At 36.2% G+C, this 27,230-nt stretch overlaps 1 protein-coding gene across 10 annotated transcripts in view; it reads right to left on the bottom strand.

Annotated features, from left to right (window-relative positions):
* The window catches only part of LOC127877385 (uncharacterized), a 130,171-nt gene that overhangs the window by 82,458 nt on the left and 20,483 nt on the right, over window positions 1-27,230 (bottom strand). For 3 of the 10 annotated variants that reach the window (XR_008048424.1, XR_008048420.1, XR_008048419.1), the window contains exons 3-6: window positions 14,133-14,309; window positions 11,825-11,972; window positions 9,831-9,906; window positions 6,344-8,544 (exon numbers count right to left, since the gene is read on the bottom strand). Coding sequence is in view for 3 of the 10 variants with exons in the window: in XM_052423247.1 (XP_052279207.1) it covers window positions 7,150-8,544; window positions 9,831-9,906; window positions 11,825-11,972; window positions 14,133-14,309; window positions 18,634-18,661 (1,824 nt within the window). In the remaining 7 variants the exon portion in view is untranslated. Of the gene's footprint in view, window positions 1-416; window positions 1,266-1,417; window positions 1,723-5,722; window positions 8,545-9,830; window positions 9,907-11,824; window positions 11,973-14,132; window positions 14,310-18,633; window positions 18,772-27,230 lie in introns of those variants that run through there. The other 7 variants (XM_052423208.1, XM_052423213.1, XR_008048427.1 and 4 more) reach the window with 6 other exon arrangements.

Raw genomic sequence — 27,230 nt, 5'->3', positions numbered from 1 at the left:
TACACTTTATGGTGATGACAAATTTTGAGTTTCAATTGAAAAACTTGAGAAATTTAGAAGTTGTTTAATCCAGAAAACATTAAATATTATATATAATTATACATAAGAAAGTTTAAGGACACACAACTCAGGAATATGTCAATCAATTGACATGAAAAAGGACTTTGACACAGCTAAACTTCATGGACCTATTTCAAGTTTCAATGGAATTGCTTGAGAAATAAACAAGCTTGCTTCATTAACTTTTAACATTTAAAGCATAAAAATGGCCGGGTTCAGGGGCTCACAACTATGGAAAGAGTGGATCACTGGGCATGAGAGAAGAGTTGTGTACATCTTCACTCCATTGTGATGACATGTTTAACATTTAAATTCAATAGCTTAAACAATGTAAAAGTAGTTTGCTTAAGAAGTGTTCATGCTTTAACGTCAATAAAAAATACTGTGAACAATCTGCAAATTTCTAAGTTCTGTATTTACAAAATATATAAGATAATCAATATCACTATTTTACAATAACACAAAAGAAGTAGTATACAAGAAAAGGGTGAATACACATACCAGTTAATTAAATAGAAATACCACAGTTCTATTAATATACTTGTAGACACATCTTACAATGTATAAATCACAATATTTAAGGCATATCCAGTATTTCTTTACACCGAGTACGACATAGATTATAATTATGTACAATTCTTAAAAAGCAGATAAAATATACCGTAATTAAAACTAATTTTATATTCCAAAAGTACGATGATTGTACAATGATTGAGCTGTTACTAGTAAATAGGGATACAAAACTTCTTCAAAATAATAAATTTTATTCACCACGGACATTCTTAATTATTTTTACGTAACACAAAACATTATTTCAAACTTATATTTAAATTTAACTCAGTCCTGTCACTTGAGTTGTTTCTTCAACAATTTGTTTACACATTAGTTTTTGTAAGAGCTTTTATCATGAAATATGTATGTGCACTGAGACATTGCATCAATAAACAGATTTGTACGTATATCCAATATTTAGATAAAATTACAACAAGACTATTGCCAAGCAATACAAGATGTGTTTGTGAAACACAATGTCCCCCTATATGACGTTTGACCTTGAAGGATGACCTTGACCCTTCACTCAAAATGTGCAGCTCCATGAGATACACATGCATTTCAAATATAAAATTGGTAGCTTCAATATTGCAGAAGTGACATTACATGAGCAATTTTTACCCATATATTTGACCTTGAAGGATGACCTTGACCTTGACCTTTCACCACTCAAAATGTGCAGCTCCATGAGATACACATGCATGCCAAATATCAAGTTGCTATCTTCAATATTGCAAAAGTATTCATAAAATAAGCGATTTGGGCCACATATACTTGACCTCTGACCTTGAAGGACGACCTTGACCTTTCACCACTCAAAATGTGCAGCTCCATGAGATACACATGCATGCCAAATATCAAGTTGCTATCTTCAATATTGCAAAAGTACTCATAAAATGAGCGATTTTGTCCACATAATTTTGACCTCTGACCTTGAAGGATGACCTTGATCTTGACCTTTCACCACTCAAAATGTGCAGCTCCATGAGATACACATGCATGCCAAATATCAAGTTGCTATCTTGAATATTGAAATACTGCAAAAGTGTACATTAAATGAGCGATTTTGACCCATATATTTGACCTTTGACCTTGAAGGATGACCTTGACCTTTCACCACTCAAAATGTGCAGCTCCATGAGATACATATGCATGCCAAATATCAAGTTGCTATCTTCAATATTGCAAAAGTTATTGCAAATGTTAAAGTTGGCGCAAACCAACCAACAGACCAACCAACCAACAGACCAACAGACAGAGCAAAAACAATATGTCCCCCACTACTATAGTGGGGGACATAAAAAGTCCCCTATCTCACATGAAGCAGTAATATAATTGTCTCCCTTTGTTTTCAAGGGACATAATTCTTTTAAATTTGCCTTATATATGGTAATAAAATTCCCCATTTTCAGCAATATTTTTAGTTTATTTGTTGCCATAGCAACCAGAATTCTTGACGTAGGAACAAAATGAAATAACGTGCATAATCTCCATCTGTCCATGTTTCAAGTTTCATGAAAAAATATAAAGGACTTTTAAAGTTATCGCAGGATCCAGAAAAGTGAGACAGACTGACTGACAGACACACAGACTCACGGACACACAAAGCGCAAACCATAAGTCCCCTCCGGTTTCACCGGTAGGGGACTAAAAATAAAATCCTAATACTCTACTCATACGAAATAACTGCCATTCTGACTCTTAATATGACTGCACTGCAACCCGTGTTATGTACAAGTGTTTATCAAATAAATACACTACACATATAATACAATGTCCATCAAGATCATGTCAAGGCACTATATATAGACCATAGACATACTAAAAATTATACAGATAACCAATTTCAATACACAATTTACACAAGTATACAATAAATGCAGTATAAAAACTCATACAGTTCTCAACAAAATGGCGCTAAAAGCTTTAAAAGTATTAAAAAGAATGGTCCCTCACCTAGAAGAGCTTCATAGAAAAGAATCTTCAAGTGCAAGTAAATAGTGTCATAAAGTCATTAAAATGCTTGGTCATGTTGATTTTTTCTAACCTACTTAACAATATACATAAAAGCCATACCCCAAAGCCTGAGGAAGTCTTTATGATATGTAGTATCAAAACTGTTTCCAACTCAAATTAGCACACATGAAGAGACAAAAGTCACTGTCCACTTCAAGGGTATGAGATATAACCTTTAACAGAATTTAGAAGACTTCTATCTTTGTACAACGTCAATCAATCATTCCTTGTCAATGATAAAATTATCAAAATAAATATCTTTAAATTTATGTTTTTAACCAACAATTAACAGCTGTTTCTAAATGTGTTCAACTTATAATGTAATACCAGTAATCCATATAGGAATTACTGGAATAACTAGAGCTTTGTCACAGACGTGACGAATACCCCCACATGCCGCATTGACACAGAATATTTTGCATGTTGTCTTCACAAAAAACACCAGACACCATGCTCAATGTTTAAAACGCACTAAGTGACCCCATTACCTAGTTTTTGATCCGACATGGCCCATGTTCGAATTCGACCTACACATCATCTAGATACAACTTCTGACCAAGTGTGGTGAAGATCGGATGCAAACTACTTGAATTAGAGAGCGGACACCATGCTGAATGTGTAAAACGTACTAAGTGACCCCATGACCTAGTTTTTGATCTGGCATGGCCCATGTTCGAACTTGGCCTTAAGATCATCTAGATAAAACATCTGACTAAGTTTGGTGAAAATCGGATGAAAACTACTTGAATTAGAGAGCGGACACCATGCTGAATGTTAAAAAACGCACTAAGTGACCCCGCGACCTAGTTTTGGACCCGGCATAACTCATATTCGAACTTGACCTAGACATCATCTAGATACAACATCTGACCAAGTTTGGTGAAGATCGGATGAAAACAACTTGAATTAAAGAGTGGACACTTATTACAGACCGACTGACCGACAAGCTCACTCCTATATACCCCCCTAGACTACGTTTGTGGGGGTATAATAATGTTGAAGAAATGGATCCTTTTCCTGATAAAATAGTGTTTGGTTTATTTTTTAGCAAAATAAAAATGAAAATTTACATGGAAATTGATCTGAAAAAGGGAATGTTAACAAATTTACCTGAGCAACTTAAAGGAAAAATAGTTTTGTCTTATATTTTACTATATATATACATTGTACAGAAATATCAGTGGGAATGGATCTGATTAAGGAATTGTTTATAAATTTACCTGAGTAATATGAAGTAAAAGAGGTCTTTTATTAAACATGTTATCTTCACACTTTACATACATGTGCTAACGTCCATCAAAACAAGAGCACCGCCTTGCGGGTGCAGACCGCTCATCTATTTTCTTTTTAAAGGTGAAGGGACTCTCATTTTCAATCACAAAGGAGGGAGGAGTGGAGTGAAGAGGGGTGTATAGTGTGGGGTTGTGGACATTTATTACATTATCTTCCAAAAAAGCGAAAAAAAAAAAAAAAAAAAAAAATCCGGGGGGGGGGGGGGGGGGGGGGGGCTTGGGGGGGCGATGGGGGGGGGGGGGGTGTGGGTGGGGGGGGATGTTGGGTGCGCTGGTTGGACGGTATTTGCAAACATACCATTTTTAAAAAAAAATTGGGGGGGGTGGGGGTATAGTGTGAGGGTGTTGTGTTTGTAATTTGTGAGGATGATCTTAAAAAAAAAAAAAAAAAAAAAAAAAAAAAAAAAAAAAAAATTAGGGGGGGGGGGGTGGGGGTGGGGGGGGGGGTATAGTGTGAGGGTTGTGGTGGTCATTTGTGAGATGCTCTTTAAAAAAAAAAAACAAACAAAAACAAAAAAATAGGGGGGGTAGGGGAGGTGAGGGGGGAGGGGGGGAGGGGGGAGGCACGGGGGATGGTTTGGGTGGAGTCTATTGTGGTATGTCAGGTAGAGTAGTTTCATCAAAGTATCAATCAAATCTAATCATAAATAAAGAAGTTATGGCAATTTTAGCCAAAAATTTAATAATTTGAACCTTGAGAGTCAAGGTCATTCAAAGGTCAAAGTAAAATTAAAGTTGCCAGGTACAGTAACCTCATGATAGCATGTAAGTATTTGAAGTTTGAAAGCAATAGCCTTGATACTTAAGAAGTAAAGTGGATCGAAACACAAAATTTAACCATATATTAAAAGTTACTAAGTCAAAAAAGGGCCATAATTCCGTAACAATGACAACCAGAGTTATGCAACTTGTCCTTTTACTGTACCCTTATGATAGTTTGTGAGTGTTCCAAGTATGAAAGCAATATCTATGATACTTTAGGGGTAAAGTGGACCAAAACATAAATCTTAACCAAATTTTCAATTTTCTAAGTATAAAGGGCCCATAATTCCGTTCAAATGCCAGTCAGAGTTACATAACTTTGCCTGCACGGTCCCCTTATGATAGTTCATAAATCTTGCAAGTATGAAAGCAATAGCTTTGATACTGTAGGAATAAAGTGGACCTAAACACAAAACTTAATCAAATTTTCAATTTTCTAAGTATAAAAAGGGCACATAATTCTGTCAAAATGCCAGTCAGAGTTACATTACTTTGCCTGCACAGTCCCCTTATGATAGTTAGTAAGTGTTGCAAGTATGAAAGCAATAGCTTTAATGCTTAAGGAATAAAATGGACCTAAACACAAAACTTAACCAAAATTGTCAATTTTCTAAGTATAAAAAGGGCACATAATTCTGTCAAAATGCATGCCAGAGTTATCTAAATTTGCCTGCCCAGTCCCCTCATGATAGTAAGTAAGTGTACCAAGTTTGAATGCAATAGCATTGATACTTACTGAGAAAAGTGGAACTAAACGCAAAACTTAACCAAAATTTTCAATTTTTTAAGTATAAAAAGGGCACATAATTCTGTCAAAATGCACGCCAGAGTTATCTAACTTTGCCTGCCCAGTCCCCTCATGATAGTAAGTAAGTGTACCAAGTTTGAATGCAATAGCATTGATACTTTCTGAGAAAAGTGGACCTAAACGCAAAACTTAACCGGACGCCGACGCCAACGCCAACGCCAACGCCGACGCCGACGCCAAGGTGATGACAATAGCTCATAATTTTTTTTCAAAAAATAGATGAGCTAAAAATGAATTTACATGCAAATATATGCAATTTCTGTGTTCATTATTTAATAAAAAAATATCTAAGAAATCTGACAACAGTTTGTGGTGTGCCGAGATACATACAACTAGTTCTGTTTGAATTAAGGTTAAACACAAAGCTTCTGTAAAAATTAACATTACTATCTTATTGAAAAAAATCCATAGTCATACGAATTGGCTGCAAAGGGAACTGCAATTAATTACCAGAATCAAAACCTCAAACATGTTGATGGATTAATAACAAGATGCGTTTGTGAAACACAATGTCCCGCTATATGACGTTTGACCTTGTAGGATGACCTTGACCTTGACCCTTCACCACTCAAAATGTGCAGCTCCATGAGATACACATGCATTTCAAATATAAAATTGCTAGCTTCAATATTGCAGAAGTGACATTACATGAGCAATTTTGACCCATATATTTGACCTTGAAGGATGACCTTGACCTTGACCTTTCACCACTAAAAATGTGCAGCTCCATGAGATACACATGCATGCCAAATATCAAGTTGCTATCTTCAATATTGCAAAAGTATTCATAAAATTAGCGATTTGGGCCACATATATTTGACATCTGACCTTGAAGGATGACCTTGACCTTGACCTTTCACCACTCAAAATGTGCAGCTCCATGAGATACACATGCATGCCAAATATCAAGTTGCTATCTTCAATATTGCAAAAGTACTCATAAAATGAGCGATTTTGGCCACATATATTTGACATCTGACCTTGAAGGATGACCTTGACCTTGACCTTTCACCACTCAAAATGTGCAGCTGCATGAGATACACATGCATGCCAAATATCAAGTTGCTATCTTGAATATTGAAATACTGCAAAAGTGTACATTAAATGAGCGATTTTGACCCATATATTTGACCTTTGACCTTGAAGGATGACCTTGACCTTGACTTTTCACCACTCAAAATGTGCAGCTCCATGAGATACATATGCATGCCAAATATCAAGTTGCTATCTTCAATATTGCAAAAGTTATTGCAAATGTTAAAGTTGGCGCAAACCAACCAACCAACCAACAGACAGGGCAATAACAATATGTCCCCCACTACTATAGTGGGGGACATAAAAATATTCCCTTATATTTGTCCTTGATGAATATTTAATTACAAGTTTTAGAAATACAATAATTGGTTCCCCAGTCATTCGTAATAACAACACACACTGTACAAAGATAGTTTTACAAATATAATACATTTTAAATGCAGAGTAAAAATTATAATATCCCCTCAAGGGTGTAAACTTTATAGCAGAATGGGGAAAATATCTAAATATCTAAAAATGTATGCACTAATTCAGTTAGACTGAAATGAGATTAAGGAAAAGACTAATTAAAAATAAAATAAAGATTGTTTTGTCCACCATGACTTTTCAACACTTTAAACATATCTAAATATCTGTTATGATAGATTCCTTTTTCTGGACAGTGTCTTTGATGGTTTTTGGTGACTCAGTGTCTGGTGTCGTCTTATGTCTTACAGGGGATTTTGAGTCTCTACTTGGGGATTTGGGTTGTTTACTTGATGACTTGTGGTGTTTTGTTGGAGAAGTATTTATGTTGTGTCTATTTAATGGCTCATAATTGCCAACAGGGACCTTTGGATGCTTTGTAGTTGAATTGATGTAATTAGTAGGAGCTACCTCCATGGAAGGATTTTTAACATCTACGTCTTTCAAAGGTAAGGAATGAGTGCGCAATGGCGGGGCAGGGAAAACATCTAAATAATCTGGGTGGGGTATGTCTTTAGGTACCAAGTAGTCATCTGTTCCAGCCTCACACCCCTCTGACCCAATTACAGACCCAGCTGCCAACCCTGGGGGTGGTAGGGGTGCTTCACCCAGTTTAGACAAAACATACGTCTCATCAACACTTGACATCCTTACAATATTGTCACCATTAGGAGTTTTGTCTGTAAATTCTGACTTTTTATCAACTTTTACAGGTGAGCGGGGCAAAGATCCACTCAGCACATGTTCACTAGTCTGCTTTGAAACTCTTGGCTTTGCCTCGGGCCTTCCATCCCCTACACCACCACCACTCCCCACAGTCTTTGTAGGTGAACCATTTGAATTAGATCTTACACTACCACTTTCACCTCTTTTACCAGATTGATCCACATCAGCACATTTTCCTACGAAAGTCTCCTCTTCTTTCTCATGCGGCTCCAAAACAAAATAGTCATGTTTCGAAACCCTTTCTCCTACAGTATCCTTATTTTCCTCATCAATTATTTCAAGATCATCTTCGATATCCTCTTTTACTGTGTCCACAGAATGCGCGTGGTATTCCTCAGGATCGCTAACTTTCCCTTCTTTGTTCAGCATGAAATAATCATGAGGTGAACTCGGCTCTTCGACCTCATCCGACGGTAACTCTCTGCTTATTGCCAGTCTGTCATATGGGCCAGATTGTCTCCCTTTCTCCTCCCTCGTTAGTGGATTATACACATGGGACCTGCGTTCAACAGAATCACCATCTAAAAGGTGCCGTCGGGATGCAGTTGATTCCCCGCGGGAAACAGCGTTCCTGCTTTTCTTGGTTGATCGCCCATTTCGATCCGGCGGTACTGGCGGCCCAAAGCTGGCTGACTCTTTATGGCCACTGCGATTGTAACTCACCGTCTGATCATCAACACCCTCGTCTTCATCAACTGAGAAGAACTTAGCAATGCGCGTTGTTACGTATCGAAAGCTTGAGACACCAGACTTACGTCCCTTCCCCTTTTTCTTTGGCAATCGAACATCGTCTGATGTACCTGATGCCCCACTGGAGCCAGTGGATCTCTATAAGCAATAAAATAATTATTTTATGAAACAGATCTTGCCAAATTTTGACATTAATTACTCACTGTGTAAAGGTTCACCATTAATGGGTGAAACATGATAAAGATAAGGAGGGACAAAAGTTAAAAAGTCCCATTTTAATGGCTTCAACTCAAATATCCCTGAGATATTTTGCTGGTTATGTAACCTGACCAGTATATTATACAATCATGAACTCGAAATAATTTTTATGAAGATCAGATGAAAACTAAGTGAATAAATAATGGTAGACAGGCTGGCTTGAACAAACTAACCTTCTATCTAGGGCTTTACAGTGATATAAAAATTACTGGCATATTTTATGACTTTTTCATACTGAAAAAATGCATCTGGCTCTTGTAAGTATGCCCAAATCAATATTTAAGGGTCTCATTCTAATATATTGACCATTAAAACATGAAATAAAAATCAATGTTTTAAGATCTTGATAAAATAACAAATAGCATATACTATCCACTAGACCTTGGTGATATCGACGTAATTCTTTCGCATGACACACCGTCCAATGATTGTGAACAAATGTGCCAAATGATTTTAAATCTCACAATGAATGACATAGTTATAGCCCAGACAAGCTCATTTATGGCCATTTTTTACCTTTGAACTCAAAATGTGACCATGACCTTGGACATATCGAAGTAATTCTTTTGCGCCACACACCGTCCAATGATGGTGAACAAATGTGCCAAATTATTTTAAAATTTCACAATGAACAACATAGTTATGGCCCGGACAAGCTTGTTCCGCCTGCCCGCTGACATTCACCAATCTAATAACTAGTTTTTTCCTTCGGAAAACCTGGTTAACAAACACACTTATATGCAAGTGAGAGTTATCTTCCATTAATTATGTTGCAGCTGACTTTAGAAATCTATTCCAAATTCTGTTGGTTTGAACTCAAAATGATTTTTGCCTCACTGTAAAATGATTCCTGAAAATGTTTTCATCAAAAGCATATAATTAACTTAAAATTTAACTTAACTACGGTCCCAAATCAGGGAAGTTATTTCAATAGAGCAAAGGCATAAGTTCTTTTGTAATTGTATGTTTTGACATAAAATAATTTTTTTTCAAAAAGATTTCACAAATAATTTGTAAAAATTTCCAACAGCACATGTCATATTTTCAACAGTCGCAAACATGTTAATAAGCAAAGCTGTTAAAACTTAACTATCAGCTTTTAAATATGACATTTTTTTCAACGTAACTTATGAATTACATAAAATCTTTATAAATCCCCATGGTACCTGTAGAGGTTCTATTTCAGCATAGATATGGTCCACCTCGGGTTCTGCAGGATTCAGAGGTCTCCGTACTGTCATCCTGCAATCAATTCATTTCATTGCCTTTATTAGAATAAGTATGGTCCCTGTATTGTCATCCTGCAATCAATTCATTTCATTACGTTTATTAGAATAATTAGGGTCCCTGTATTGTCATCCTGCAATCAATTCATTTCACTGCGTTTATTAGAATAAGTATGGTCCCTGTATTGTCATCCTGCAATCAATTCATTTCATTGCGTTTATTAGAATAAGTATGGTCTCTGTATTGTTATCCTGCAATCAATTGATTTCATTGGGTTTATTACAATAAGTATGATCTCTGTATTGTCAACCTGCAATCAATTCATTTCATTGCGTTTATTAGAATAAGCATGATCTCTTTATTGTCATCCTGCAATCAATTCATTTCATTGCGTTTATTAGAATAAGTATGATCCCTGTATTGTCATCCTGCAATCAATTCATTTCATTGTGTTTATTAGAATAAGTATGATATCTGTATTGTCAACCTGCAATCAAATCATTTCATTGCGTTTATTAGAATAAGTATGATCTCTGTAATGTCAACCTGCAATCAATTCATTTCATTGTGTTTATTAGAATAAGTATGATCTCTGTGTTGTCAACCTGCAATCAATGCATTTCATTGCGCTTATTAGAATAAGTATGGTTTCTGTAATGTCAACCTGCAATCAATTCATTTCATTGGGTTTATTAGAATAAGTATGATCTCTGTATTGTCATCCTGCAATCAATTCGTTTCATTGCGTTTATTAGAATAAGTATGATCACTGTATTGTCATCCTGCAATCAATTCATTTCATTGTGTTTATTAGAATAAGTATGATCTCTGTATTGTCAACCTGCAATCAATTCATTTCATTGCGTTCATTAGAATAAGTATGATCTCTGTATTATAAACCTGCAACCAATACATTTTATTGCAATTATTATTAAAAGTATGGTGTCCTCATTTTCAACCTACATTCTATTTATTTTATTGTATATATTAGAATAAGTATGGTGTCTTCATTGTCAACCTACAATCAATTCATTTTATTGTATATATTAGTATATGTATGATGTTCTCATTTTCAACCTACAATCAATTCATGTTATTGTATATATTAGAATAAGTATGGTGTCCTCATTCTTAACCTACAATCAATTCATTTTATTGTATATGTTAGAATAAGTATGGTGTCCTCATTGTCAACCAACAATCAATTTATTTTATTGTATATATTAGAATAAGTATGTTGTCCTTATTGTCATCCTACAATATATTCATTTTTATTGTATATCTTAGAATAAGTATGACTGCATGGTGTCCTTATTAAGGCTAGATACCACTTTATCAGAGAAGTCCCAAAAAAGCAGTTTTTCTAATTTCTTATAGAGATACTTTTAATTGATACCTACACATATCATTTAAACTGTTTTATATCAACTATACCCATGATGCACCAATCCATCAGCTTGCTCAATAAGAATAACATGCTTGCAAGAAATTGGGCTTCAGCTACCTTGACCCTTAATTCGACTGTTAGGGATCAGAAGGAAGCTCAGTAGTGTTTTTTTTACCATTTTGGGAATGTGGCCGGGTCCCTTTTCAGGGTCCCTTTTCATTTGGAAAATTGGCATCATTTTGACTAAATTTGGTAAATTAGTATTGTTCATTTTTGCTAACAAATGCTGTAAATTGAGAATAAAAGTGTTATTAATATTATATTTACAAAGGTTTAACTTATACAGCTAGATTTAAAATGAATTGAATGTTGAGACTTATTGAAACAATTTTTTTTTTTTGAAAATCTTTAATTGGGAATTGTCAGGTCCCATTTGAGAAAAATATATACTTTTTTCCACTGGGAATGGGCCCCCCCTACAGGACCCAAATTGGAACGAAAAACATTGCTTTGTACCATAGATTCAACATAGTTCCTCACACTAACCTCCTGTTCCTCTTGGCAGCCGATCGTCTGCAGCAGCAGATGCAGATGACAATAAGGAGTATGAGGACTATCAACGCCCCGCATGTAATTCCCACTGTCTTGATCAGGGTGCTGGTGTCTGCAGTGATCACCTCACCAGTGTGTGGACCTGTGTACACATACATGTATGTATATTATGAGGTTTATACTAATGAATCATATTATTATTTTTTAACAGGAAATTTAATTTGTCAAAAGAGCCGAGTTCACCTCATTTAGCAAAAGTAAGTGATGCAGACTGATGTTTCATACGGAATATCAAAGCTCTGTGACTGTTAGTTTAAGAGAAGATAATTTAAGTTATCTGTGTAAGTCTATATTATTCATGTCACCCCTAGAGTCATGTGGCCAGTTTTGACCATAGGGGCATGATTTGAACAAACTTAGAAGAGGACCATTAGGAAGTTATACAAAAAATATTAAACCCCAAATCCTTGCTGCTTCAGACGAAATTAGTTTAGGTTATTGCTATACATATAAATCAAATGACTCCTGAGGCGAGGCCAGTTTTGATCCCAGGGGAATAATTTGAAAATTCTTTGTACAGGACCACTTTGACTAGACAATGCTTAACACCAAACATTAAACCCCTGATCCTTGAGTTTTTCCAAAAGAAGTTTTTTTATTTACCGCTTTGAAAGCTATTTGTAGCTCAGTTGACCTATGGATGCATCCTACGGGAATGATTTGAACATCTTTGTAACAGGGTCATGCAAGGATCATTCCTGAGATGTTTTGTTAAAATCCACTCCACAGCTCAGGAGCAGACAGAGGAAAAACTAGTGGACGCATTCACACACTGACTGAAGAACTTCAACACAGTTCAGTATCGTAAAAGCTCCCCATTAGCACTAAGTGCTCAGGTTAGCTAATTAGCAGGTGTTCACAAGCCCTTGTTTGCTCTAAAATGTGTACTGGGCAAAACACTGTGCTTATCAAGAAAATCTGAAACCAACAAGAGCTGTCAGAGGACAGCGCGCTCGACTATTCGAGTGCTTGACAGTATAACGTAAGCCATCATGGGGAAATTGTTCATATTCAATAATTTATTAGACGATCTTTCAAAATAAAAAAAGGCAAAAAAAATAATATTTTTTTTTGGGGGGGGGTGGGGGGGGGGGTTGGGGGGTGAGAGGGGGGGTATAATGTGGGGTGGGGTAATTTATTAGATGTATAAAAAAAAAAAAATTGGGGGGATGGGGGGGGTAGGGGGGGATGGGGGGGGGGGGGTGAGAGGGGGGGTATAATGTGGGGTGGGGTAATTTATTAGATGATGTTTAAAAAAAAAAATGGGGGGGTGGGGGGGGGGTAGGGTGGGGGGGGGGTGAGAGGGGGTATAATGTGGGGTGTGGTAATTTATAAGATGTTTAAAAAAAAATAATTTTTTATCTAAGTGTAAAAGGGGCCATAATTATGTCAAAATGCTTGATACAGTGGTCTGCTCTTGTTTATAGGTTGGGGTCATGTTGCTAAACAAGTATGCAACATATAAAGCAATATGTCAAAGGATATAGGATATATTTGGGGTAGTACGCAAACTTTAACATAGATTTATCAATAATATGCATATTCTAAGTATAAAAGGGGCAATAATTATGACAAAATGCTTGATAGAGTTGTTGGCTCTTGTTTATAGGTTGGGGTGATGTTGGTAAACAAGTATGCAAAATACAAAAGCAATATGTCAAGGGACAATGAAAATAAATGGGGTAGTACGAAAACTTTAACATTTGCTGCATATTCTAAGTGGAAAAGGGGCCATAATTATGACAAAATGCTTGATAGAGTTGTCTGCCTATTGTTTAAAGGTTGGGGTCATGGTGGTAAACAAGTATGCAAAATATGAAAGCAATATGTGAAGGGAGAAAGAAAATATTTGGGGTAGTACGAATACTTAAACATTTGCACGCAGACGCTAACGCTAACGCAGACGCCAGGGTGAGTAGGATAGCTCCACTATATATATTTCATATATAATAGTCGAGCTAAAAATGTATGGAATTGTGCTTAAACTCTTTATTAGCCTGGCCAAACAATCCTAGTCAAGAACTTATGCTCAATTTAAATGTTTGACCAATTTGAATACTTCAACCTTTTGAAAAATATTTAAATTGGTCAAATAAATGTAATTCAGACAGTCTAAGGCTGAGCTCATGAATTTTGGTAGTGCTTGGTTGGGCTTGTTTTTATATCTACTATATATAAGATGAGATTATTATCAAAATATGCAAATTTCCTAGTATTGGAACCAAGTCTTCTGTCCACTTACCCTTGGTTGTGATATCAACGGTTACCACAGACGGAGATGATGTCCCAGGGGTCTGTTTGGTCGTCACATCTGGTCCTGGAGTTCTTGTTGTAGTGGATGTGGTGGAAGGAATTGGTGTCACCTGAGCGCCATCTTTGTCCTCATAAATAACCTGTGTCTTTTCATACTTCCACTTGTCTGGAAACGTACAAAACACCTCGGTATACAAATTTACTTCTACAATGAAAAATAATAACATTATAACCTTTTAAAATTTTAAGACAAGACAAGAGGGCCATGATGGCCCTGAAAACTATGACCTCTATTGTCTACACAATGTTTTTCTATGATTTGACCTAGTGACCTAGTTCCTGACTCTAGATGACCCAAATACAATCCCAATCCAGATTTCATCAAGATAAACATTCTGACCACAGTTCATAAATATTGGATAAAAACTGTGACCTCTATTGTCAACACAAGGTTTTTCTATTTATTTGACCTAGATTTTTACCCCAGATGACCCAAATACAATCCCACCCAGATTTCATCAAGAATTCTGACCAAATTTCATAAAAGTTGGATGAAAACTGCTCTAATGTCTACACAAGGTTTTTCTATTATTTGACCTAGTGACCTAGTTTTTGACCCCAGATGACCCAAATAAAATCCCAACCCAGATTTCATCAAGATAAACATTCTGACCAAATTTCATAAAGATTGGATGAAAACTGTGACCTCTATTGTCTACAGGAGGTTGTTCTATTATTTGACCTAGTGACCTTGTTTTTGACCCCAGGTGACCCAAATACAATCCCAAACCGGATTTCATCAAGATAAACATTTTGACCAAATTTCATCAAGATTGGATGCAAACTGTGACCTCTACTGTCTACACAAACAAATTGTTGACGGACGGACGCACGGACACACGCAGGTACGCACAACGGACGCCGGACATCACACTATCACATAAGCTCACCGTGTCACTTCATGACAGGTGACCTAAAAATATGTGTCGGAGATAAACATGAACAGTTGTGGTAAAAATCCAATAGAAACAAGGGCTGTTTGTAAAACATGCCTGCCCCCCTATATGGGCTATAAGTTGTAGTAGCAGCCATTGTGTGAATACGTTTTTTGTCACTGTGAATGGTGGTGGTGGTGGTGGTGGTGTAGTAGTAGTAGTAGTAGTAGTAGTAATAGTAGTTGTAGTAGTAGTAGTAGAAGTAGTAGTAGTAGTAGTAGTAGAAGTAGTAGTAGTAGTAGGAGTAGTAGTAGTAGTAGTAGTAGTAGTAGTAGTAGTAGTAGTAGTAGTAGTGGTAGTAGTAGTAGTAGTAGTAGTAGTAGTAGTAGTAGTAGTAGTAGTGGTAAAAGTAGTAGTAGTAGTGGCAGTAGTAGTAGAAGTAGTAATAGTAGACGTGGTGGTGGTGGTGGTGGTGGTGGTAGTAGTAGTAGAAGTAGTAGTAGTAGTAGTAGTAGTAGTAGTAGTAGTAGTAGTAGTAGTAGTAGTAGTAGTAGTAGTAGTAGTAGTAGTAGTGGTAGTAGTAGTAGTAGTAGTAGTAGTAGTAGTAGTAGTGGTAAAAGTAGTAGTAGTAGTGGCAGTAGTAGTAGAAGTAGTAATAGTAGACGTGGTGGTGGTGGTGGTGGTGGTGGTGGTGGTAGTAGTAGTAGTACTAGTAGTAGTAGTAGAAGTAGTAGTAGTAGTAGTAGTAGTAGTAGTAGTAGTAGTAGTAGTAGTAGTAGTAGTAGTAGAAGTAGTAGTAGTAGTAGTAGTAGTAGTAGTAGTAGTAGTAGTAGTAGTAGTAGTAGCAGTAGCAGTAGCAGAAGCAGTAGCAGCATTACAATACCAATACTTAAGAATGATCAAATGGGAAAAGGTAACCTAGCACTGGCAGTAAATATGGGGCTCATTTACAGGTCAGATTTGGAATCTCTGCTGTAAAATGAGATTTTGAATGAATTAAAGGGAGGCAAATCTGTAATAAAAAGAACATGCATAAACCGTAGTTGTTTCCCTTGTTTGAACCATGCTAAATCCTTACAAGTTTGGAAAGAATTGGATGAAAAATTTGGACTTTATTACATAAACACCATTTTCTCAATTCAAGGGGAGGTAATTCTGTACTTCATGGACCATTAATGCTCATTTTTTGTAGGGTTCGTGTCCTCATTGATATAAAGACACTGTGCAAATTTGGAAAGGATCGGACAAAAAATGTGGAAGATTTTTGAAAGTTTTCACAAAATAGGCAAAAACGAATAAACATGCAAAGTTCAACGAGCTCCTGCGGCCATGTTTTTTGACGAATCAAATTTCTTTGAACAACTTTTCAGGGGAGCCTTCAAAGGTCATCCCTGTGAAATTTTTTGAAAATCTGATGAGCGGTTTCTGACAAGAAGATTTTTAAAGGTTTTTACCATATATGGTCATGGCGGCCATCTTGGTTATGTGATCAAATTTTTTTTAACAATTCTTTTGTCCCATGACCTAGGGATGCTCCACATGAAATTTAGTTGAAATAGGCTCAATGGTTTAGTAGAAGAAGATGTTTACAAATTGTTTACAGACGGACGGACGGACGGACGCCGGACGCCGAGTGATCACAATAGCTCACCCCGAGCTATCGCTCAGGTGAGCTTAAAAGCACAACACTGCACGTAGGTCATACAAGTTGTGTATTGTGTTATTTCTTAAAATTTGACCTATCATTTGTAAAAATATTACAAGATATGTACATTTCCAGAAAAAAAAATTATTCTTGCGTCGAATAAGACCAAGTACATGAAAATCGCTGCACAATTGATGAAGTTATGGCTGTTCAAAGCGATGCACCCTGTTTTTGCGTTGTTTTAAGTTGTATACCTTGTTATATATTATATTATATATATTTGATAGTGAATTTTTTTCTTCAGGAGTTGATTTTTCATTATAATTTGATTATTTTTCATTCAAAATGATGTTTCTACTAATTAATATCATAGCCACGCGCTAACCACCTGTGGTAGCTATACTTACCTACAGATATACTTATAAACCATCGAGTAAAAGACATTTGGAAAGAAATATACCCCTGCTTCTTTGAAAGGGGAGGGGGTGATAATTATTTATTGGAAGCACTTACCAAACAAGCATGGCCACGTGTACATTGAGCTCAAATCACATACAGGATAAAACATTTTCCAAATGGATACTGAGTACATAAGTAATGTAAACACCTTACATTCATTACTATATGAAACACTTTATATTCAGTACTATATGAAACAAAGTACATTTTTAGTTTAGCCTCAAGCAAAATGCAAATGAAATCACATGTTTTTACATCAACTTGCATGTAGTTAGAGTGCAGATAACCTCAACATCAACATTTGCATTGACTATTTTGTTCAATATGGCTCTAATACTGACCTTCATGACCACACCTTGAAGTAACGTAAGACCTAGAGTCTAATGAGTAAAAGGGAGCTGCTAAAAACAAGCAGGCTGGGAAGCCAGACTATTCTATTAACACTGTCTCATAATTCAACAATGTAAGAAATGTCCAACACTTGTAATTAAGAGATAAAAGCAGAGTCTATTGATTTGTCTTTTAATATTAGTAAAAATATATTCCATTTCAACAAATATTTAAATGTATGTTTTCGATAAACCAGCAGGAATGAGGAACCAAAAGGAGCAGCTAAGCGGAGCTCCCTGATATTTCGCTCAAGATCTTTCCCTACCTTGAAGGCACAGAATTTAAACCGGATCATCGAAGCTTTTTAAAACCCAATATTTATCTGCTTTCAAGTCATGATTATTCCAATTAATTTTAAATTCTCTAAATCATAACAATGTCTTAATCAATCAATTATAACAATTGCATAAGTTGCAAAGTCAAATATGTGAAAAATATTACATATTATTCGCATAGTAGGTATTTTTTACCTGATGTCTTATATAAATGATAATTAATTTTTTTTTTGCCACTTCCTCGTAGAAAAAGAAATTTGCAATGTTTTAAACTGTTACCGGTGAATATCGAACTGTTGACCGGTCAACTGTTTGAACTGTTGCCCGCTGGAATAATGACGTCATTTCGTCGAAAAAATGACGTCATTTTACAGTTAAACAGTCAAAATTATTTATTTTATCGATTACTGTTGTGTGTAAATAAAAATTTAGTTTGCTGTTTTTTCTATGTTGGAAATTTGATCAGGTAATAAAACACTTATTTCATGGATGCCTGGTGAACGTCAAAACTGTTGTCCCTCGGTATCAGGGCTGACATTTGGAACTGTTGCCCTCGGCCGATAGTACCAAAGTCATCCCTGATACCTTGGGAAACAGTTTTGACTGTTTACCGCGCATCCATGAAATAAGTGTATACTGTGACTTAAGTACAATTGTATTGAACAAATTATTTTGTTAATTTATCATGTACATAGGACTGAACAAATATAAGAGAGAAATTGAAGTTCAAGTCAAAACCTATATGTATATAAATGATACAATAAGTAAAAAATCAATGCATTATACCTTTAAAGTTTTGCTTCCAAGTATCCATTTTAATATCCAAAACTGCATATACACGTTGTCCTGTAATCTCCAAAATTTCAAGGAAACTACCATCCTTTTCCAACCATTCCTATGTACCGCAATACACTAACGGTCAAACCACTTACTTAGATTGAAAAAGTACTCCAAAGTCACACACACAAGTTGGTACATAGTGAATCAATGGACCTTAAGTATATAAACTACATAACTGCTGACAACACACAGTGACACACTTGTCTCCTTTACAATATACAATTAACTTAACCCATTTGGCCAGACTCACACTGATGGCATACAATTAACTTAACCCATTTGGCCAGACTCACACTGATGGCAGTGTTGACAAATAATTATGTGTTGTCTGTGTCTCGCCTATATAGTCATTTACACCGGCACACCAATAAAATGTATGGTGGATTGGACAAGAGGTGGGGGGGGGGGGGGGCACAACGTTTAATTTAATTGCCTTGCCTTAGGATGTCAACAAATACCAAAAAAGGGACTTAAATATTCATTAATTTTGATCTTTCTAACAAACGCTCAGGTTGTTGTACATAAAGTTTAATAAAATGTATGAATCAAATCTACTTTCAATTCCTTAAACAGTTGTTTTATTGACTTAAACTGACATTATCATACAATTTTAAACAATTATTTTTTTCCCCACCATTTTGGGAATGGGGTTGTGGCCCTTTGGATAGGGAAATATTGAGTTATTTTGACTAAAATTGCAAAGTAGGTATTGTGATGTTTTTTTGGCCCAAAATATATTTTTTAATTGAGATTAAAGGTGTATTCAATTTATATTTACTTAGGTTTGACTTATAGACCTGGCTAGGGAGATGATCTAAATGTTGGCAGCTGAAAGGGTTGCTGATCAACATATCAAATAGCTCTTAGGTGTGAACAAGGTATCAGCAGTTTGTATAGCCACTAAAACTGTTAAGTCAAAAGTATTAGAAACATGTCATTGTTTGTGCTTTCACATTTGATAATTGAAAGCACTTGTTGAGCAATATGAGATGCAAACTGACACTTGCAGAGAAAAAGACATGTAATCAATTTAAATGGTGAGTAGAAATAATGAACATTCAACAGTGTTGTACATATGTATTTGAATTGTAATTGCTAATCAAAGCATTATGTAAGTTAACTTACAAGCTGGATTTACAGAATTCTTTTTCTTACGAAATGGTGTTTAACTTAAGTCCAAAGTGTATAATACCCAAATCAAATAGTGCTGTATAAAACTTAACATTGTACTTTTGCCAATGTTTATGGATAATTTGATGGTGATGATGCTTCAGATATCAAAGTAGACCACTGCAGACAATGACAAAAGTACACATTAACAGCCCAACAAACAAGAGCTGTCAGAGGACAGCGCGCTCGACTATTAGAGTGCTTGACAGTATAACGTAAGCCATCATGGAGAAATTGTTCAAATTCAATAATTTTATAGACGATCTTTCAAAAATAAAAAAAGGACAAAAAATTAGGGGGGTTGAGAGGGGGGTATAATGTGGGGTGTGGTAATTTATTAGATGATCTTTCCAAAAAAAATAAGGAAAAAAAAAATTTTTTTTTTTTGGGGGGGGGGGGTATAATGTGGGTTGGGGTCATTTATAAGATGATCTTTCAAAAATAAAAATAAAAGGAAACAAGATGTGTTGAAGAAACACAATGTCCCCCTATATGACGTTTGACCTTGAAGGATGACCTTGATTTTGACCCATCCCCACTCAAAATGTGCAGTTCCATGAGATACACATGCATTTCAAATATAAAATTGCTAGCTTCAATATTGCAGAAGTGACATTAAATGAGCAATTTTGACCAATATATTTGACCTTGAAGGATGACCTTGACCTTGACCTTTTACCACTCGAAATGTGCAGCTCCATGAGATACACATGCATGCCAAATATCAAGTTGCTATCTTCAATATTGCAAAAGTATTCATGAAATTAGCGATCTGGGCCACATATATTTGACCTCTGACCTTGAAGGATGACCTTGACCTTTCACCACTCAAAATGTGCAGCTCCATGAGATACACATGCATGCCAAATATCAAGTTGCGATCTTGAATATTGAAATACTGCAAAAGTGTACATTAAATGAGCGATTTTGACCCATATATTTGACCTTTGACCTTGAAGGATGACCTTGACCTTTCACCACTCAAAACGTGCAGCTCCATGAGATACATATGCATGCCAAATATCAAGTTGCTATCTTCAATATTGCAAAAGTTATTGCAAATGTTAAAGTTGGCGCAAACCAAGCAACCAACCAACCAACAGACCAACAGACCAACCAACAGACAGGGCAAAAACAATATGTCCCCCACTACTATAGTGGGGGACATAATAAAAATAAATTTCAGGTAAGTGTTGTTTTGTCAAAGTATTAATAAAATCTGATCATAAATAAAAGAAGTTATGGCAATTTAAGCAAAATGTTTAATTATCTAAGTATAAAAGGGGCCATAATTCTGTCAAAATGCTTGATACAGTTGTCTGCTCTAGTCTACAGGTTGGGGTCATGTTGCTAAACAAGTATAAAAATATGAAAGCAATATGTCAAGGGACACAGGAAATATTTGGGGTAGTACGCAAACTTTAACATAGATTTATCAATAATATGCATATTCTAAGTATAAAGGGGGCAATAATTCTGTCAAAATGCTTGATACAGTTGTCTGCTCTTGTTTGTAGGTTGGGGTCATGATGGTTAACAAGTATGCAAAATATGAAAGCAATATGTCAAGGGACACGGGGAATATTTTGGGTAGTACGCAAACTTTAACATAGATTTATCAATAATATGCATATTCTATGTATAAAAGGGGCCATAATTCTGTCAAAATATTTGATACAGTTGTCTGCTCTTGTTTATAGGTTGGGGTCATGATGGTCAACAAGTATGCAAAATATGAAAGCAATATGTCAAGGGACATTGAAAATATTTGGGGTAGTACAAAAACTTTAACATTTACACGCTAACGCTAACGGAAACGCCGACGCCGGGGTGAGTAGGATAGCTCCACTATATATATTTAATATATAATAGTCGAGCTAAAAATATCCTTTCAGGACCCCAAGTATTCTCAAGAGCATTATCTAACAAGAGATGTGTTTGTCAGAAAAACAATGCCCCCTAATGCGCCGTTTTTTGTTGTTGACCTTTGACCTTGAAGGATGACCTTGACCTTTCAACATTCAAAATGTGCAGCTCCATGAGATACACATGCATGCCAAATATGAAGTTGCTATGTTCAATATTTAAAAAAAAAGTTATTGCAAAACTTTACTGTTGGTTAAAGTTTTGTTTTTTTGACCTTAGACCTTGAAGGATGACCTTGACCTTTCACCACTCAAAATGTGCAGCTCCATGAGATACACATGCATGCCAAATATGAAGTTGCTATGTTCAATATATCAAAAGTTATTGCAAAACTTTACTGTAGGTTAAAGTTTTGGCACAGAATGACAGACAGAAAGAAAGACAGACAGACAAAAACAATATACCCCCGATCTAACGATTCGGGGGCATAAAATCTGGCAAAATTATAGTGCCATGTAACATATGCCCAGGATTACAAAAAAAACTGTTTTAATATTATAGCTTGAATATGAAATGACAGGTATTCAGTGACACTGGTCATTGTTTCAGTTACACTATAATAAAATTGCGTAATAGTTAAATTGCTGGGGATTCCCAATCCAATTGCCCATTTTCTTGTTGAGAAATACAGTGAAACCTCGCTATTAAGACCACTTGTGGGACTTTTCAAAAGTGGTCTTAATAGCGAGGTGGTCTTAATTCTGAGTTTTCATGAATTTGATGGACATATAATTACAACAAGGGACAAAATTGTCACAAAACCAGGTTTTCAATGTGAAACAAGATGCGTTTGTGAAACACAATGTCCCCCTATATGACGTTTGACCTTGTAGGATAACCTTGACCTTGACCCTTCACCACTCAAAATGTGCAGCTCCATGAGATACACATGCATTTCAAATATAAAATTGCTAGCTTCAATATTGCAGAAGTGACATTACATGAGCAATTTTTACCCATATATTTGACCTTGAAGGATAACCTTGACCTTTCACCACTAAAAATGTGCAGCTCCATGAGATAAACATGCATGCCAAATATCAAGTTGCTATCTTCAGTAATGCAAAAGTATTCATAAAATTAGCGATTTGGGCCACATATATTTGACCTCTGACCTTGAAGGATGACCTTGACCTTTCACTACTCAAAATGTGCAGCTCCATGAGATACACATGCATGCCAAATATCAAGTTGCTATCTTCAATATTGCAAAAGTACTCATAAAATGAGCGATTTTGGCCACATGTATTTGACATCTGACCTTGAAGGATGACCTTGACCTTTCACCACTCAAAATGTGCAGCTCCATGAGATACACATGCATGCCAAATATCAAGTTGCTATCTTGAATATTGAAATACTGCAAAAGTGTACATTAAATGAGCGATTTTGACCATATATTTGACCTTTGACCTTGAAGGATGACCTTGACCTTGACTTTTCACCACTCAAAATGTGCAGCTCCATGAGATACATATGCATGCCAAATATCAAGTTGCTATCTTCAATATTGCAAAAGTTATTGCAAATGTTAAAGTTGGCGCAAACCAACCAACAGACCAACAGACCAACAGACAGTGCAAAAACAATATGTCCCCCACTACTATAGTGGGGGACATAAAAAAGTCAGATAAAGGGAGACAACTAAAACTGAATTGATTAACCAGTTCAGTTTTAGTTGTCTCCCTTTATCTGATAATTGTTTATAATTAACCCCATTTGTATCAAAATAAATATATTTTTAGTTGTGGTGACCTTGACCTTGGAATTATTGACGTAATTCTTTCGTGCCACACACCGTCCCATGATGGTGAACAAATGTGCCAAATGATTTTAAAATCTCACAATGAATGACATAGATATGGCACTAACAAGCTCATGTATGGCCATTTTTGACCTTTGAACTCAATGTGTGACCTTGACTGTGGAGATATCGACGTAATTCTTTTGCGCGACACACTGTCTAATGATGGTGAACAGATGTGCCAAATGATTTTAAAATCTGACAATGAACTACAAAGTTATGGCCCGGACAAGCTCATTTATAGCCATTTTTGACCTTTGAACTCAAATTGTGACCTTGACCTTGGAGATATCGACATAATTCTTTCGCGCGACACACCGTCTAATGATGGTGAACAAATGTGCCAAATGAAATTTAAAATCTCACAATGAACGACAAAGTTATAGCAGGACAAGCTTGTTCCGCCCGCCAGCCCGCCCGCCCGCCCGCCGACATTCGCCAATCTAATAACCAGTTTTTTCTTCGGAAAACCTGGTTAAAAACGTAAATATTCAATGAACTTTAATCTTTTTGCATACAATATAACAGTTTATACATTATATTTATACATTTATACATTGTACAAAGATAGTATTTTAAGTTGTTCATACAAGAAGTGAAAATACATGTACATGTACTTTTCATCATGATCCTTGATGTTTACTTAAAGAATGACTCAATTGTCGTCTGCTTAGCAGAGCTTTTCACTTTCACAACTCGATTTTCAATACTTTCCTGTAGTCTACCACATTCAAATGCTTAAGATTCCATATCTTTGATGTAACAGAAGAGTCTTATTTGTGATAACCAATGAAGAGCATCTTGATGGGAATAAATTTTCAGTTCAGTTTGCTCGGGTTGTAGTTCTTTTTCTTCTTTATCTATCTGAGTTTCAGTCACACTCACAGGCTTCAACACAGTTTCCAGAAGTTCTTTCTCCCAATTGTCACTCAGGTCAGAATGAACAGGGATGTTGCTGTCAATGGCTTCAAACTCTTCTGAGGACATGGCATTTTCAATTTTCAGATCTGTCTGGGCTGTTCGTAGCATGTCCCTCAATTTTGACAGAGACATGTTGTCAGATAGCTCAGAGAGGGGAAGGTTGTCACTGTCGTCAAAGTGAACAACAGACTTTCTGAAACAACCGGAGATGGTTTCTCTTTTGATTTCATTGACTGACAAGTGAACAAGTGACAAGTGAACCCATTGCACAGCATCAAGCACAGACACGCACTTAGACAACTCCACAGCAATCATGCTTTCTTTTTCCGTACAGCTTTTTCATGTTTTGGATGATACCCTGGTCTAGAGGTTGAAGCTTGGATGTTGTGTTCTCTGGAAGGAACACAAGTTTGACGTTGGTAAGTTGTAGGTCTGGAGAATGTGATGGTGCGTTATCCAGGAGGAGTAGGACATTTCTCCTGGCCCAGCGCAATTGTTGATTGATGAGCTAAACCCACTCTGTAAAGAGAGCTCTTGCCATCCACGCCTTCTTGTTGTGACGCCACATCACTGGTAGTCTTGATATGTCCGTGTTTCTGAAACACCTAGGGGTTGCCGCCTTACCAATCATATGCAGCTTTTCAAAATCACCTACAGCGTTACAACATAGAGCCACTGTAAGTCTCTCTTTCAAACGCTTTCCACATTTACAATCTTCACCTTTGATTGAGAGAGATTTGTCTGGGAGGGCTCTAAAGAATAACCCTGTTAAACACATCACAGAGATCCTAACCAGCAAGTATGGTTGGAAGCCATTCCACCCAGTCGTCCACAGTCACCTGATTCACACTGTTACTTTCACCACACACTGCCGCGAAGTTAATGTTATGTCTCACGCAAAAACGGCCAAGCCACCCATTGGATGCCTTGAAGTCTGTTACCCCCAGTTCTGCAGCATAGATTAAGGCTTTTCTGGAAGCATGGGACCGGAGAGTGGAATACCCTGTGACCTGGCTGTCTTTAACCACTCCCACATGAGAGTGTTAATGTTTTCAACTGGTGATCTGGTACACAGCCTTTTTCTCTTGTTGCCTTGGTTCTGTTCATAGCCTTTTTCAAATTCAGCTTTTCTTTTTAGAATAGCTTGAACCTGAGTCTTTCCAATGCCAATTAAATTGGCCAACTGCCGTTGAGATTTCCCATCACTCGCGTTGATTAAATCAATCTTTTCTTTTAAACACAACTCTTTCCGTTTTAGCTTATCCATTTCGAATAACGATTTTATATCCATCACGAACATAACCATGTTACTCAAATATCCTATCTGTTAAATTATTCGCCATATTTAATCTTTAAAGTGTGTACCAAACATATACCAATTTACCCATCAAAGACTCGATAATAATAGCTAATTTTCAATCAAGGGTTAAAAATAATAACAAGTGCCGAAAATCTACCACCAATTGTGGTTAATTGGGTCACAATGGCTTCGTACACAAGCCCGATAGTACCACAACACCAGATCAAGTAAGGTGTGAAAATTACTGGTCGTTTGGTGGGTGTCAATTAAGAACAATATCGATCATTGGTACTGATTAAAGTGGTCGTAATAGCGGATTAGCGGGTTGGGCGGATTAGTACCTTTTTCTGCAATTTGACATTTGACATTTAAAAATTGATTGCCCTTTAAACATGGTTGCGGTTTATACATGGTATGGCAATTCCCCCCACTGATATTGACAGTGGGCTATTCAGGAAAATTGTTTGACTCTACTGTACATGAGTTCAATCATAATGTGGTTGTCATTGTTGGGCAAATGATGTCAGTGAAGGGCAAAGTACAAGTATCAAGAATTCTAAACCAAAAAAGGCCAGTTTGTTAAGTTTGAATGAAGATATTTGTGTTTAAAAAACTTATGAAAGTCTTTTATAGTTTAGAGTTTTATTTTGACCTTTTGCTCAGTACCCAAGATTTTGCCAGCGATGTAAATACTAATTGCCTGTTACTATGCAGAAAGATTTTCAATCAAACAATGACTTTGCATCAAATAGCAAGTCCTCCTTTCCAAGATATTTGTTATAGAATGGTATGCCATGGCATGGTATGCTATGGTAAGCTCTCATATGGTATTATATACGTACATATGTATGTATTTTTTTAAGAAGGATTTTGTATTTAATTGTTGCGGTTTTTTACTTCCTCTGTCATAAGAGTTTCCCACGGAAAACAATACGTTTGTTAAGTATAACTTAGGAACTATAACATATAAAACTATATTGACACATGTAAGCAGTAAACCTGTTATTGTTTGATCTCTGGCTGCTGCAACCAGTTAAACAAGGCTATTGTCAAGCAATATGGTCCCTACCGCCTCCACCATTGTCAGAAATTCTACCATTTTCAGAATATTTTTTTTGGTTGCCATAGCAACAACAATTTTTGACGTTGGAAAAAAATGAAATGACATGCATATTGTCCATATTGCCATCTATCCATGTTGCAAGTTTCATGAAAAAATATTAAGAACTTTAAAAGTTATCGCAGGATCCAGAAAAGTGTAACAGACAGACTCACAGACAGACGCACAGAGCGCAAACCATAAGTCCCCTCCGGTGAAACCGGTAGGGGACAATAAAGCATAGCCGATTGAAATTGAAAGTGTAATTTTTCAAAGTAGGAAACTTTCAACACTTAAAAAAGTTTCATAACTAGAGCTTTGCC

This window comes from Dreissena polymorpha, chromosome 1, assembly GCF_020536995.1.
Source record: "Dreissena polymorpha isolate Duluth1 chromosome 1, UMN_Dpol_1.0, whole genome shotgun sequence".
Classification (NCBI taxonomy): domain Eukaryota; kingdom Metazoa; phylum Mollusca; class Bivalvia; order Myida; family Dreissenidae; genus Dreissena; species Dreissena polymorpha.
Note: the sequence above shows the minus strand (reverse complement) of the source record. Positions and strands in the feature narration are given on the sequence as shown.